The sequence below is a fragment of the Sciurus carolinensis genome, chromosome 7 (assembly GCF_902686445.1).
Source record: "Sciurus carolinensis chromosome 7, mSciCar1.2, whole genome shotgun sequence".
Taxonomy (NCBI): domain Eukaryota; kingdom Metazoa; phylum Chordata; class Mammalia; order Rodentia; family Sciuridae; genus Sciurus; species Sciurus carolinensis.
The window spans coordinates 77311753-77329046 of NC_062219.1; the positions used below are offsets into that span (position 1 = coordinate 77311753).

A 17294-nucleotide genomic window follows, 5' to 3' on the forward strand; every position below is an offset into this window, starting at 1 on the left:
AATCACCATCATGTCCTCATGACATAATTGTAAACTGGCAGTTCTTCATAGCCTGAGGAGAGAGCATCTGTCTGTATTTCAGAAACATCTAAATGCTTATAAAAATGACTGTACAATTTCTCAATATTTCTATTATGTATTATTATTCTTATTGGGGAAATTTATAACATCGGCTAAAACTTAGAACATCAGATTTATATGTAAAAGAATTTAAAAAATTTTAAGTAATTAAAATAAAAGCAGCCAGGATATGGACAAATGGGCAAAAGTAAACAATAGCAGTAATAAATGAAAAACAAAACTGTAAAGTCATTAAATTTAATTTTCTTATGACCAGAATAACATAATTCCTTCAATGTCTTCCTTATTATCTACATCAGTGAAGAGAATCTCCACATCTGAAAAAAAAAGGTTAAAAAAAAGTAGTATTTTGTTATAATGGACTATTATGTAACTGAATCCGATTCAGTTCATCTCCTTAATTCAATCCCAGCATGCCTTGGGTTTATACCCCCATGTAACACTGTAGGGCTTGGCTGAAATTATGTCATTAAGGTTGACCAAATTCCCATACTATACTGCTGGCTATGAGAAAATGCAATAAAGGTGAGATACAGTTCTTACCACCAAGAACCTCGCTGGGGAGCTGGACAAACACAAAATGTATATCAAAGTTCATATCATTCTAGGAATCACAAAGACACATGAGAAACCGGCAAAAATTATGAGGAACTATCAAAGTAGGAATCTTTGATCCTATCCAAAGTGACTTAATTTAATTATTGAAGTAGCCAACTTACTTTGGCATTTTATTAAAACTCACTACATATTTATCATGAGAGTTAATATTATGCAGTGTTTACAATTACACATCATGAAGTCAAGATGCCAGAGCTGGAATCTTGATCTGCCACTTGTTAGTTAAGTGAACTTTAGACAGTTACTTTTTAAATCTTAAATTCTCAAAGATTCCAATAATAATATCTACTTCAAAATGTAGCTAAATTGAAAAACGTAAAGAACCATACAACAATGCCCAGTATAGCATAAGCTCTCAAAAACATTAGCTATTCTAGTTTTCTCTCAGCAAAGGAAACTATCAGCAAAGCGAAGAGAGACCCTACAGAGTGGGAGAATATCTTTGCCACTCACACCTCAGATAGAGCACTAATTTCCAGAATATATAAAGAACTCAAAAAACTCTACACCAAGAATACAAATAACCCAATCAACAAATGGGCTAAGGATATGAACAGACGCTTCACAGAAGAAGATCTACAAGCAATCAAAAAACATATGAAAAAATGTTCACCATCTTTAGTAATAAGAGAAATGCAAATCAAAACTACACGATGATTCCATTTCACCCCAATTAGAATGGCGATTATCAAGAATACAAGCAACAACAGGTGTTGGAGAGGATGTGGTGAAAAAGGTACACTCATACATTGCTGGTGGGGCTGCAAATTACTGCAGCCACTCTGGAAAGCAGTGTGAAGATTCCTTAGAAAACTTGGAATGGAACCACCATTTGACCCAGCTGTCCCACTCCTTGGCCTATACCCAAAGGACTTAAAATCAGCATACTACAGAGATACAGCCACATCAATGTTCATAGCTGCTCAATTCACAATAGCCAGACTGTGGAACCAACCTAGATGTCCTTCAATTGATGAATGGATAAAGAAACTATAGTATATATATACACCATGGAATATTACTCAGCTATAAAGAAGAATAAAATTATGGCATTTGCAGACAAATGGATGAAATTGGAGAATATCATGCTAAGTGAGATAAGCCAATCTCAAAAATCCAAAGGGTGAATGATCTCACTGATAAGCGGATGATGACACATAATTGGGGGTTGGAGGGGGCAAGAATGGAGGAAGGAGGGACTGTATAGAGGGAAAAGAGGGGTGGGAGGAGTGGGGGGGAAGGAAAAAAATAACAGAATGAATCAAACATCATTACCCTATGTAAATGTATGATTACACAAATGGTATGCTGTTACTCCATATACAAACAGAAACAACATGTATCCCATTTGTTTACAATAAAAATAAATTGAAAAAAAAATTAGCTATTCTTTTGAAAAAATTATTCTTAAAAACGTATAGTGCTTGAACTGAGTATTGAAAATTTAGTGACTCCTATACTACAATTCAGTCTGGCCAACTTTGAGCCCTTTGAATGTTAAGTTCTATAAATTTATACATTTGTACAAAATGAAAAACACTCTTTAAACTTATTAACATTCATCCTACAGTCCTATTTATCAAAGCTCTAATTAACCTCTATAGTACCAAAGAACTAAATTCTGCAGTTTGGTTGCAAATAATTCTGTAAACCTTGCAGAGTGGGTATGAGATGAGCCCTTATAGAGGTAAGTAGTGCTGAACATATCAACAAGGCCTTATAAATGTTTGGATTTTAGTCTAAGTGCAATAAAAAATCATTGAAGAATTTTAAGCAATGGAGTAACCTGATCTGTATTTTCAAATTATAACTTTTTTAATTGAACAGACAATGTGAAAGAGAAAGACAAAAGCTAGGAGGCTAGCGAGGTATTTCAGGCAAGAGAAAATAATACCTTGTAGGAGGACATTAGCAAATATGATGTAAAGAAGTAAACTGAGTGGAGACATATTTTGCACAAGGTATTGACAAATCTTAATGAAGGACTTCAGGAAGAGAGAGCACCAAGATTTCTTTTCTTGAGTGACTGAATAAGTGGAGTGCCACATCGTATGATAGGAAATACTGAAGAGAAAGAAATCAGTGTGGCAGGAGGGCAAAAAAGCAATAATCCCATTGAGTTAAAGATATTTGTGAGACATCAAGTGGAGATAGAATTGAATAATTTGGATATAGGACACTAGGGTTTAAAAAGCGATTTTAGAACTGGAGGCCTATATTTAAGAGTCATAAGTACATATGTGATATTTAAAGCCAGGAGGACCAGATTGCCTAGGATAAGAATATAAAAAAAATAAGAAGAAAAGGAATTCAGAAATTACCCCTAAGAAATCCTAATATTTAGAGGTTAGGTGGAATAAACGGAGGAACAGTGAAAGACTCTGAGGAGAGACCCTAAAGTACAAGAAAAACCAGGAAAGGAAAAAGTAAATAACTATATCAAATGGTATTAGAATATTAAGATATCAATCTTAGATGTCTTTTATTTCTTTAATCTAGCAATGTGGAGAAAATTGGTGTTATTACCAAAAATGGATTCAGTGTCCTGGTGTCAATGGATACTGGATTAGAAAGTCTGATAAAAGGGAGGAGAAGTGGCAATAATTTCCCAGAAAAGACTGGCAGGAAGGAGGGCAGAGACAAGTTCAATCACAGAGAAATGTAGACAGCGGAGAAGGTTTGGGAAGTTGCATTTTATATGAAGGATCCCAGGGAATACTTAAATGATGTTAGGAAGAATCCCACAGACAGTCAGAGGTTAAACATATAGGAAGAAGAGGAAATGACTAATAAAACAAGAAGAATGAATAATGGCTCCAAATCATATCTGGGAAGATAGATCTTTGATAAAAGACAGGGTACTTCTTCCATTGAAACAAGGACAGATTAAGATAAATACAGATTCGGGCACAGTTTATAGATTTAGTGGGAAAAGTGGGAATAAATTCCAGCCTCATGAGATCTGTATTTCTTAATGAGATGTGAGACAAAGCCATCTTTTCATGATGGATGTGTAATGTCAAGGGTAGGAGCAATCAATGAAGGAAGGGACAGGGGTGAACCAATTCTCTCAGTTTGCATAAAACAAGAAAATTCCTGTGACTCAGGAATTTCAGCAATCAAACCAGGAAGGTCTCTGAAAGATGACAGAAGTCTCTCATTCTGGAATCTGAACACGGTGGAGGAGGTATACCATAGTCTTCATATAGAGTAGGAATAGAACTCAATAGTAAAATTACTAGTATTGAATGCCCTGCCAACAAGGATGACCATGCACAACCATATATTGAGTAATACTGATTTTAGATCACAATTTGTGAATCTGTTGAGAAGTTTCCCAAACTTTCTCAATTCATGTACATTAAGTATCATAGTAATTTTTTTCACTGCACCCCTAAACAATTGTCTTTTCTACTTGACTATTACTCTGAAGACTGTATTAGGGAAAATACTGCCTTGTTCATTCAGCACATAGGAGAAACAAAAATATAAATTGAAATTGAATTCATAAATTGTAAGAATTAAACAATGCTTGTGATGCTCCCATCAACTGCTCAATAAGTGGTAGCTAAAATGTCTCTATTTCTATTCATGTTTTCATAGAGCACAGCTCTTGACTCATACACATTTGGATTGCAATAAACACTTATTGAATGAAAAGTTCAGACGAGTTGAGGTCCTAAATTATGACTGCCCACAGCAAACTCGACTGTTCATCGAGTTTACTTTCACCATTCTAAATGTTGTCCTCTGAAATCCAGATGATGTTGTGTTCTTTGAAATGAAAGGGAGAAAGAAATAGGAAACAAAAATCCTAAAAAGTAATTGTTAATTGCGATTATAAAATAGGGTTTTGAACAGAACAGTAAGGCGGGAAACCACAGGTAAGAATAGGCTGTCTTAACTCATTAGGTGCCATTGTCTTATACATAGGATACCAGCAAAAGTTTAACAAAAATTTAAAGTTTTTGTAGGTGTCCTATATATAGGAGGATGGGACAGGGGAGGTTTCAGTAACAATCTTCGTGTTCGTGCATTCAACTTTTTGTCCACTAGGTGGTGGTACAGAGTCTCTATTCTAATACCAGAGTTCTTTATTTTTCTCACGACGCCCACAGTGCTCTTTGAACGTGAAATTACCCCAATATATTTCTTCAAAATTTCAGCTTGGAAAATAGCGCTCAAATGAGACAGGCGGGGAAGGCCGAGAAGCGGAGAGGGAAGAACAAGCAGCGGGGGAGCTCCCACGTCTCTCGGGAGGCGCGGGCTGCTATAGCACCGTCCCTGTCCCGGCTACCTAGTCGCCCGGCGCCGCCAGGCACTTTTCCAAGGCGCCAAGGGTCAGCCGGGATTGCGGCCTGGCTCCGCGGCGACCTCTCACAGGACACTGCAGCCAGCCGAGCCGCTGCTGCCGATCTTTCCTCGCAAAAGCACCAAGAAACGAAAGGCCGCCCGGCTGGGCCCACAAGCACGTGACTAGCCCTGGTCATGTGACTCCGGAACTGGCAGCTGACGTCTGTTACCCTGACAACTGCCGGCCCGCACGGGCCTTCCGGGGAAGCGCGGGATTCAGAGGCAAAAGCAGGTGAGGCCTGGGCGCTTGCCCCCCGGCCACGCTGGGGTGGCGGAGACCGTACCTGCGACCCGGTCTCTGGGGCTTTCCATGTTCGGTCATCCCCCTTCTCCGCCCGACTCCACTGTAAACGCGTCTTTATCTTCCCGCCAACGACCGCATGCGCGCTTTCTGGAGCCTGTACGCCGCCGGACTGAAGGCCTTTTAGTGGGGTCAGCCTCTTACCAAGCCCTCGGGCCAAGGCTTGAACCGCACCCACCCTGAACTGACCGAAAATGCTCCTAAAGGGAGGAGGTGTTATTCTGTATTTGGGGAAGGTATTTGGGGGCCTCCAAACACTTACCCCTCTCTCACCTCTACAAAAGAAAGCTGGGGTTTGCACTGCGTCAAGTTAAAATCCAAAAGCTGGGACGAATCTGAAGTTGATTTCCTTACAGGATTGCAAATCCCTGGATTCCTTTTAAAGATTTCGGTGCATCGTTTTGGGGGTGGTCTTTGCTTCAAAAGAAACATAATTCGTGCTGATTTGTATACTCTATTAACTTTTACGTTTTCCAAATCGTAATGAATTCTGTATCTGGCAACATCCCCTTATCCGAAAAGTCTATTTTGCTAAACTGTTGATGTTGATTGGTAAAGTAACTCGCAGAAATTATTTGAATCAGACTACTCAAACTGTTATGTGCTTTGTAAGAAAAAGTGACCCTTTTGGTGTGCTGTTATAATATCTAAGGTTATTTTCGAGGGCCTGGTTTGTGTTTGAGAAGTATTAAGTAATACACCAGTATGTGTAGGTTTAAGAAAAATTGTGGAGACCACCCTTTTACAACTAGATATTAACAGAGGAAAATGTAATTCAGGACCTCAAGCAGAAGGTAGGTTGTTGAAGCTGATGTAAAGGATGTCCTCAAAAGGTGTTTCTCTCTTTTATCATTTAGTGTTTCCAGTGTTGTAAATAGGATGTTTGTTTGGGAAGTGAAAATTACTGATTATGGCTCACCATTCCAAAGAAGAGCTGGATGAAGAATTTGAACAGTTTATGAAGGAGGTAAGTTCATATTTTTAAAAAGATGTTTGGTAAATTTCTCAGACTCATCTTTTAGGACTGGGAATGTAATTCGGTGGCAGAGTGCTTGCCTAGCACTTATGAGGCCCTGGGTTGAATTGCCAGCACTGCACACTGAACAAAAACAAAACATAACTATTTATTTGTATATTTTTTTAATACTGTGGATTAAACAGGGCCTCATGCATGTTAGGCAAGTTCTCTGCCACATCCCCAGCCCCATGATTATTTTTACTAGGTCAAGAAAGGTAAAAATGGAGAATTATTGAATAAGAAAAGTCAATACAACTTAAAAAACCACAAAGATGCATTCCTTAATTTTCCCTTTCTTCTCTTATAATCAAACTATCACCTCCATCTTCAGAATTTACCCATTATCCCTGTAGTTCGCTCCCATTTCAAATACCGCCACCTGTTCCTTCAATGTCATCCTCTCACCTGGCCTATTGGAGCTGTTCACAACTAATTTCCCAGAATTCCTTTCACCACACTGCAGCCTGATGAGGTGTTACATAAATCCAACTCTCAAAATGCTATTGGTCTTCCCATCATCACCTGTAGAATAAAATCCAAACTCCTTATGGTGGTTTATTAAGTTCTTCATGATTTTGTTCATGTCTCCCTCACTGACTTTATGTCACTCCTCCCTTTCATCCACTTTATTCTACAGTGGCCTTTTCTCCCCCAGACTTGTTGAGCTCATTTTTCCTCAAGGGGTTTGTGCTATATATCCCTCCAACAGCTGTGGTATTTCCTTATTTTCCACCTGGCTTGTAAAGTTCTTAAATATCACTACCTCAGAGAGGTTTTTTCTTGTTTGTTTTTTGTTAACCCAATGAAAAACAACTAAGTCACTTCTTGGTATGCACTTACTTTTTATAGCACTTATCACCATTCATTACTTTTCTGTATGGTTCTTTTTTCTACTTTTTATTGTAAGAACATTTGTTCTGTGACATGATGGCTGTAAGTTCATTGCTATATATGCAGGACCTAATAAATGCTTAATAAATATCTACTGAATGAATAAAGGGTTATATCACAGTCTATGTATTTACATAAATGAAGGATCCTTGTAAAGCATTCAGGAGAGCCACATTTTAAAATGTTTTACAGCATTTTTATTTATAAAGGAAATTTTGTAGAGGGAAGAACCTGAGTTTCATTATCTATTGTAGAGGAACAGTAATACCTATTTTGTAGAATTAAGAATTTAAAAAGCATCTGTCAATTACCACGATGTAATAGGCACACAGAATAGGTCTCACTTTTCCATTTGAAAAACTGATTTTTGAATTTTGAATATGGGCACATTTTGAAAATCAAATTTATAGAAAGCATTTTCATTTTGAAAGATTAATGGCAGTACAGTATAGACCTTTTGGAAAATATTTTTCTTTTGCCCCCCATTTATGATCCTCCAAAACACACACTCTCCAATATGCTATCCCCTTTACTCCTTGCCTATCTTCCTCTCACATCCATTCTCAAATTATAAAAACATCTTGTCTCATGTTAGAGATTTGGATAAAGCAGTATTTCATTTTTTTACAATGAAAACCATGATTTTAAGAGTCATACAAACTTCCTTGTACATTTTGATAAATTATTCAAACAGTCTATTCCAAGGTATAGTTTATGTATCTTTGTTTTTAGGAGCATGGTTTGACAAGCTTTTTAAAATTAGGTTTATTGAGATATAATGCATGTGCCATACAATTCGCCCACTTAGCATGTATAATTCAGTGTTTTTAGAAGTATGTAACCATTGCCACAATCAGTTTCAGGACATTTTTATTACCCCAGAAAGAAGTCCCACAGCTGTTAGTCTCCCCCACCACCTCTTCCCCCATTTCCCAGCCTTAGGCAACCACTAATCTTGTTCCTGTCCCTAAAGGTTTGCCTGTTATAGCCATTTCATAGAAATGGAATCATACAGTGTTCTTTTGGGTTTAGCTTCCTGTACTTAGCATAAAGTTAGCACCTCATTTGTTTTTATAGCTGAATTGTATGCTATCAGATGAATATACCACATCTTGGTTATTCCCTTTTCACTCAGTAGAAACTTGGGGTCTTTCCACTGTTTGGCAGTTATGAATACTGCTGAGCAATCACATATGAGTTTTTGTGTGGATGTATGTTTTCATTTCTCTTTTCTCTATACATAGGAGTAAAATTGCTGTGTCATATGGTAACTCTGTTAAACCCTGAAAGAACTGCCAAACTATTTTCTAGAGTGGCTATGCTATTTATATTTTCACTAGCAATGCATTAGTTTAATAGGGTTCCACATTCTCTGTATCCTTGGTAACACTAATTATCTGAGGACCAGCTTTTTGTTTGTTTTTAATGACAAACCTGGAAAGCAGAATAAAAGCTTTTGATAGTCAGACACCTATGATGCATTAGAAAGAATGGTGGGTTCTCTTCATTTTTTCCTGATCTTTCCACAATCCTACTCCTATCTTATAGATAAATAAACTGAAAAAATGTGAGGAGGAGGGAGAAATATAACATTTTAAGATGGTGTGATGTTTAAAGGCTAAGTAGAAAGAGCTGCAACTAACCAGAAATTCAGATAAGATAAAGAATATTTTTTCTTCTCTCTGTCCTTCCTACCTGGTTATCAGGAAACACAGTGAGTCCCTTTGGAACATTTTAAAATTGACACTCTTTACAAGTCATTGAATAGTTTTTTGTTTGGCAGGTAGAACTGTCTATCTGTGTGTGTGTGTTGTCATCTTGGAAGATTTAAAGGCCACCCAGGAAACAATATCCTGGTTGCGGAGGGGACTACGTACTGTAGTGGGAAGTAGACTTTTAGTCAGAGACCTGAGTTAGTTTGAATTAGTCTCTTTTTCGACTTACTGTTGTAACACCTTGGGCAAGTTGTTTAATCTCTCTGAGCTTCAGGTTTCTCATCAGTAAGTCTCTGCAGGATAGTTTAAAAACTAAGTGAGGGAATCTAAAGGCAGATCCTGACTTAGAACAAGCATGTAATAAATGCTGATTTCTTCTCCAGAAAAAGTTAATGACATAGAATTAAGAAGGATCAAGAACATAGTCCTAGAGAAGTATTGTGCTGAGGAAATGGGCAAAAGAGCCCAAGGATATTACAGTATAGAGGGGTGGCAGTGACTGCAAACTGGAGAGTATCCTGATGGGAAGAATGCTGCTGAAGTAAAGAGAAGACTTGGGTATTTATTCTTTTTCTCCACAGTAGTGTCAGGTGTTACACAAGGTGCTAGAGATGCAGTGCTGAGCAGGTTTATAATCTGAGGTAAGTGGGGAGAGTACAGGACAGGAAGTGAAGATACAGAATGAAACTGTATAACCAAGGAAGAAAGAACCTGGAAAAGAGAAGTGATCCCTCTGAGGTTCTGCTGCTAGTGCAGGAAAGAATTGTCTCCTCAGAGAGAAATGCCTTCGATGAGTTTAATGGTGGAGTGAGGAGAAGAAAGGAGGCGTTTGACTGAAGTCTTTATTTTCTCAGTGAAAGGAGAGTTCACCTTACTAGATAAGATGGAGGAGGGAATTGGGATTAGAGTAGGGAATTCAGGATTGTAGTAATGTTTGGATCAAATACTCATTTTCTATCAGGAAAAGATAAATACAGATTTATCCAAGTTAATTAATCACTGTGACAAAATGCTGATTTCTCTGGTCAACTATCCTCTCCACTCACTGAAACTCAGTTCTTCCTTGTTCTGGAATTGGGAATTTTGAATTCTGCATTCTTAGAGTGACCCCATGTACTTTTTCTCAACCACCACAGTCCATAGAGAATGTCTAGACGATAGGATTATGTTCTTTTTTTTTTTTTTTTCCTTTCCTGAATAAGTGTATTTATTAATCATTTTCTTTTTTGGTTGTTCTCTGGGTTTACTTGTTTAACTCTGGATATGAAATCAGTGTTCAAAGATATGCTTGATTTTTAAGTTATTTGACCACCTATGATCACAGATATGAATTTATACTTTATTGTTAAGGATAATATCTGATAACTGTGGGAACTAATTTGAAAGATAAATGTGAGCTTCTCTGATTTGTAGTGTATTTTGAAATTTAATAATTTGTATCTGATTCAGCTTTCAGATGATTCTTTTGAAAGTTCAAGCAAAACAACTAGACAACCTGAAAAAGAAATGAAGAAAGATACAGTTCCTTGGTGGATAACTGAAGATGATTTTGAAGATGGTGGTAAATATTGCTAATTTTTAGCTTTAAATTATTTGACCACAAGGGGTCAGTCAAGACTTTTAATTCTGGATTTTGTTCTGCACTATAAATATAAAAGGAAAATAATACTAACAGTGTGGCTTCTTGAGGTTTAGATTAATTTTCATGGTATTTCACATTTTATCTTATAATTGAAAATCTGTGTTTTTGCATTATCAGGCTATTTTACATTGAGATCATTTATTTACTCAAGGTGAATAGATTATTGTTATATATCATCATTGTGTTTAATAATAAATTGATATAAAGCGATTTAATAAAATATTCTGGCAGTGATCACATGGCAAAGGTTTAAACAAATCCATAGATTTTGGTATCACAGTTCGTTAATAAGTAGTAAAAATAATAATAATTTACTGCCTTAATGGTAAAGGGCTATTTCTGGCACATGTTCATGCCTTTTCCAGAATAGTCTTAGTTACATCTTTACAAGTGCAAAAGTACTTTCATGAGTGTTTTCTTGCACTAATATATCATGTGATATTTCCTGTAACTTGCAGTAATTGTATATTCTATATAGCACCACTTACTTTATATGATACTGCCATGTCCATAAAGAATCCAAACTATCTCTATTTAAAGTATCTATGTTTTCAATGTTTGTGGATCAGTATTAAGCACCATTTTGTGAACTGACAGAATTTCCGTATCTCTTCTCTAGGAGATTTACATGTGGCTTTTATTATTTCCCATAAAATTGAGTCTGAATTTTTAAGTATGACAGTTGAGGCTATCCATAACCTGACCAGAACTCTCCCTTCTATCTCATGGTCCCTAATCGCACTCAGTTATTCTATATCTCCTGGAAACATTATTGGCTCCCCTGCCTCTGATTGACTCATGCTTCCTTGCCATTACAGTGTCTTGTCATCCTTATCCAGTAAAACTTGGCATCACCACTCTTTGCAGTCCTTTAGTACCTCTTCTAGCTCCCTTGTTGACACAGTTGTTTTCTCCTGTTTTGAAGCGAGAATACCATAATAGCACTTGCACTTGTGTTGATAATTGTAACCTATAGGGCTGCTTCTGAACCTGGGAGCTTTATGTAGGCAGAAATACTTCTTTTCCCTTATATCCCCTGACCTTCAACAGTAAATAAGTGTGTTTAATAAATGAATGTTAGAGTAGATTCACTTCTTTGTTCTTAATACTATAGTACATTAAGGAAATGCCTTATTTAAAAGTTGGGTGCATTTTTTACATAAATCCCCAAACCCTGCAAACAGTGCTAAAGTACACATATGAAGAATTATTTTTTATTTATTTATTTGGTATTGGGGATTGAACTCAGGGACAGTTTACCATGAGCCACATCTCTAGCCCTTTTTTTATTTTCAGATAGGGTCTCACTAAGTTGCTTAGAGCCTCGTTAAGTTGCTGAGGCTGGCCTTGAGCTTGCACTCCTCCTGTCTCAGACACTGGGATTATAGGTTAGACACTGGGATTACAGGTGTGCGCCACTGCACCTAGCTAAAGAATTATTTTTTAGACTCTTTTTCCTTGCTAGTACTTGAAAAGAATATTATTGAATAAAGAACTAATGGTGTAGTCATTGACTTCTTGCTCCAGGCTTATTTCCTCCGACACTTACACTCAGCCTTTGGGTCTGACTTTATTGATTTCATCTTCAAATGAGGCCTGTTCTTCTCATTGTCAGGCCTTCATACCGGTTGTTCCCACTGCCTGCAGTTGTCTTCCTTTTCCAGTTCACCTACTTATCTCCACTTCATATCTTGATAGAAGTGTTACTTCCTTGCAGAAATAATCTCAGATATTCCAGTCTTGACAGGACTCTCCCTATCATTATTAACATCTTGTAGATTTCCTTCAGAGTTTTAGAGTTGTTCACGTTCAACTCTACTCTGCATTTCATTTAACACTCCATTTTTTAATAAACTTTAATTATAATGTACTTATTTTACTTATTGCTTGTCTTCTACTTTCATGAATGTAAGTTTCAAAAAGGCAGGGTTTTGGTTTTTTTTTTTTTTGTCCTTCATTGCTAAATCCCCAGCATTTAAAACAATGCCCAGCACATACTAAACTAATTAATATTCATTGTGATTGTCTGCTCCTCCTACCAGATTTTAACCCTAATGGTGTTGAGGACCTTCATTATATGGCACGCATGAACTCTGTCCTAGACACATAGGTTGTCAAAATATCTGAATAAAAATAGATAATATTCAGAACCTTTATATATAAACATAAATTATACTTTCTTGCTCAAGATTCATGGAACATTTTTTAAATGTAAAAAATTTCAGACATATTTAGAAATAAGGATAATGTACCCTGTATACACACTGCCTTAGTACAACAATGATTAACTCATGACCAGTCATATTTCATCTGTGTCCCCTTGTTTTAGTCAGCTCTTTTGCTGCTGTGACTATAGGATCCAACCAGAACGATTTTAGGGAAGAAAAGTTTATTTAAGGGCTCTCGGTTTCAGAGGTCTTAGTTCATAGAAGGCCGACTTCATTCCTCCGGGCTCAAGGTGAAGCAAAACATCATGGTGAAGGGAAGCAGCTCACATGATGTTCAGGAAGCAGAGAGAGAGAGAGCTCCACTCTCCAGAAACAAATATATAACCCATAGACATGCCCACAATGAACCACTTCCTCCAGCCACACCCCATCTTGCCTCAGTTACCACTCAGTTAATCCTGGCAGGGATTGATTCACTAATTATGTTAATGCTGTAACCCATTCATTTCTCCTCCAAACGTTGCATTCACTCACATGTGAGCTTTTGGGAGACATCATATCTAAACCATAAAAACCCTCCCCCAAACAAATTTCTGGCACTGTATCACTACTATCCACAGGTTTTATAAAGTATCTCTTAAAATTAGCAGATTTTTAAAAAATATATATTACATTAACAAATCAATAATGATTCCTTAAAGTAATGTCTAATCAGTCATAAAACACTTAATATATTTAATATATATTAGCCTTTTATTTTTATTTTTTTAAATTTATTTTTATTGTATACAAACGGAATACATACTGTTTCTCTGTACATGATGTAAAGGCATACCATTTCTGTAGTCATACATTTACATAGGATAAGAGTGTTTGATTTATTCTGTTATTTTTTCCTTCCCCCCCACGCCTCCCACCCCTGTTTTCCCTCCATACAGTCCCTCCTTCCTCCATTATTACCTCCCTCCCACCCCCCACTATGTGTCATCATCTGCTTATCAGCGAGATCATTCATCCTTTGGTTTTTTGAGATTGGCTTATCTCACTTAGCATGATATTCTCCAATTTCATCCATTTGCCTGCAAATGCCATAATTTTATTCTTCTTTATGGCTAATATTCCATGATATATTTATATATATATGCCACAGTTTCTTTATCCATTCATCAGTTGAAGGGCATATAGGTCGGTTCCACAATCTGGCTATTGTGAATTGAGCAGCTGTGAATATTGATGTGGCTATATCTCTGTAGTATGCTGATTTTAAATCCTTTGGGTATAGGCCAAGGAGTGGGATTGCTGGGTCAAATGGTGGTTCTATTCCAAGTTTTCTAAGGAATCTCCACACTGCTTTCCAGAGTGGCTGCACTAATTTGCAACCCCACCAGCAATGAATGAGCAAACCTTTTTCCCCACATCCTCACCAACACCTGTTGTTGCTTGTATTCTTGATGATCGCCATTCTAATTGGGGTGAGATGGAATCTTAGGGTGGTTTTGATTTGCATTTCTCTTATTACTAGAGATTTGAACATTTTTTCATATATCTGTTGATTGTTTGTAGATCTTCTTCTGTGACATGTCTGTTCATTTCCTTAGCCAATTCGTTGATTGGGTTATTTGTATTCTTGGTGTAGAGTTTTTTGAGTTCTTTATAGATTCTGGAAATTAGTGTTCTCTCTGAAGTATAAGTGGCAACGATTTTCTCTCACTCTGTAGGCTCTCTCTTAACATTGCTGATAGTTTCCTTTGCTGAGAAAAAGCTTTTTAGTTTGAATCTCCCAATTATTGATTCTTGCTTGTATTTCTTGTGCTATGGGGGTCTTGTTGAGGAAGTCTATCCTAACCTGACATGTTGGAGATTTGGACCTACTTTTTCTTCTATAAGGTGCAGGGTCTCTGGTCTGATTCTGAGATCCTTGATCCATTTTGAATTGAGTTTTGTGCAGAGTGACAGATAGGGGTTTAGTTTCATTCTATTGCATATGGATTTCCAGTTTTCCCAGCACCATTTGTTGAACAGGCTATCTTTTCTCCATTGCCTATTTTTGGCACCTTTGTCTAATGTGAGAAAATTGTATTTATTTGAGTATGTGTCTTCTATTCTGTACCGTTGATCCACCTGTCTGTGTTGGTACCAATACCATGCTGTTTTTGTTACTATTGCTTTGTAAGTGGTGTTGAAGTTCTGGTATTGCAATACCCCCTGCTTCACTCTTCCTGCTAAGGATTGCTTTAGCTATTCTGGATTTCCTCTTCGTCCAGATGAATTTCATGATTGCTTGCTCTATTTCTGTGAGGTACGTCATTGGGATTTTAATTGGAATTGTATTGAATCTGTATAGCACTTTCAGTAGTATGGCCATTTTGACAATATTAATTCTGCCTATCCAAGAACATGAGAGATCTTTCCATCTTCTAAGGTTTCCTTTAATTTCTTTCTGTAGTGATCAATAGTTCTCATTGTAGAGGTCTTTCACCTCTTTTGTTAGATTGATTCCCAAGTATTTTATTTTTTTGGAGGCTATTGTGAATGGGGTAGTTTTCCTAACTTCTCTTTCTGAAGATTCATCACTTATGTATAAAAATGCTTTAGATTTATGTGCCTTGATCTTATATCCTGCTACTTTACTGAATTCACTTATGAGTTCTAGAAGTTTTCTGGTGGAATTTCCTGGTTCCTCTAAATATATAATCATGTCATTAGTAGATAGGAATAGTTTGAGTTCTTCTTTTCCTATTCGTATCCCTTTACTTTCGTTGGTCTAATTGCTCTAGCTAGAGTTTCAAGGACAATGTTGAACAGAATTGGTGAAAGGGGGCATCCCTGCCTTGTTCTAGTTTTTAGGGGGAATGCTTTCAGTTTTTCACCATTTAGAATGATATTAGGGCTGGGGAGATAGCTCAGTTGGTAGAGTGCCTGCCTCACAAGCACAAGGCCCTGGGTTCAATCCCCAGCACCGCAAAAAAAAAAAAACAAAGAAATTAACCATGGACTTAGCATAGATGGCCATTACAATGTTAAGGAATGTTCCCACTATCCTTATTTTTTCTAGTGTTTTGAGCATGAAGGGATGCTGTATTTTATTAAATGCTTTTTCTGCACCTATCGGAATAATCACGTGATTCTTGACATCAAGTCTTTTGATATGGTGAATTACATTTATTGATTTCCGGATGTTGAACCAACATTGCATCCCTGGATAAAACCCACTTGATCATGGTACACTATCTTTTTAATTTATTTTTGTATGCGATTTGCTAAAATTTTGTTGAGAATTTTTTCATTGATGTTCATTAAGGATATTGGTCTGAAATTTTCTTTCCTTGATGTGTCTCTGTCTGGTTTAGGTGTCAGGGTGATATTGACTTCATAGAATGAGTTTGGGAGGGTTCCCTCCTCTTCTATTTCATGGAGTACTTTGGGAAGTATTGGAAGGAGCCCTTCGTTAAAGGTTTTGTAGAACTCAGCTGAGAACCCATCTGGTCCCGGACTTTTCTTTGTTGGTAGGCTTTTGATGACTTCTTCTATTTTATTGCTTGAAATTGATCTGTTTAAATTGTGTATGTCCTCATGGTTCAGTTTAGGTAATTCACATGTCCCTAGAAACCTGTTTTGTCTTTGAGATTTTCTATTTTGTTGGAGTATAGATTTTCAAAATAACTTCTAATTATGTTTTGTATTTCACCAGTGTCTGTCGTGATATTTCCTTGTTCATTCCGAATTTTAGTAATTTGAGTTTTCTCTCTCCTTCTCTTTGTTAGTGTGGCTAAGAGTTTATCGATTTTGTTTATTTTTTCAAAGAACCACCTATTTATTTTGTCAATTTTTTCAATTATTTCTTTTGTTTCAATTTCATTGATTTCAGCTCTGATTTTAACTATTTCCTATCTTCTACTACTTTTGGTGTTGCTGTTTTCTTCTTTTTCTAGGGCTTTGAACTGTAGTGTTAGCTGGTTTATTTGGATTTTTGTTCTTCTTTTATTGAATGCGCTCCATGAGATAAATTTTCCTCTGAGTACTGCTTTCATAGTGTTCCAGAGATTTTGATATGATGTATCTTTGTTCTTGTTTACCTCTAAGAATTTTTTATTTCCCCCCTGATGTCTTCTGTTATCCATTCATCATACAATAGCACATTATTTAATATCCAGGTGTTGAAGTAGTTTTTGTTTTTTATTCTGTCATTTATTTCTAATTTTTATCCATTATGATCTGATAGAATACAAGGTAGCATCTCTATCTTTTTGTATTTGCTAACATTAACTTTGTGGCATAAAATATGGTCTATTTTAGAGAAGGATCCATGTGCTGCTGAGCAGAAAGTGTGTTCGCTCTTTGTTGGATAGTATATTCTATAAATGTCTATTAAGTCTAAATTATTGATTGTGTTATTGAGATCTATGGTTTATTTGTTCAATTTTTGTTTGGAAGATCTATCCAGTGGTGAGAGAGGTGTGTTCAAGTCACATAGTATTATTATTTTGTGGTGTATTTGATTTCTGAA

At 36.6% G+C, this 17294-nt stretch overlaps 1 protein-coding gene across 4 annotated transcripts in view; it reads left to right on the plus strand.

Moving 5' to 3' along the window:
• Positions 1-5159: 5159 nt before the first annotated feature.
• The window catches only part of Cep162 (centrosomal protein 162), a 93039-nt gene continuing 80904 nt past the window's right edge, over positions 5160-17294 (plus strand). For 3 of the 4 annotated variants that reach the window (XM_047558319.1, XM_047558322.1, XM_047558321.1), the window contains exons 1-3: positions 5160-5284; positions 6211-6320; positions 10427-10538. In XM_047558319.1, the coding sequence (XP_047414275.1) occupies positions 6264-6320; positions 10427-10538 (169 nt within the window). In that variant the 5' untranslated portion in view covers positions 5160-5284; positions 6211-6263. Of the gene's footprint in view, positions 5285-5570; positions 5590-6210; positions 6321-10426; positions 10539-17294 lie in introns of those variants that run through there. The other variant, XM_047558320.1, reaches the window with a different exon arrangement.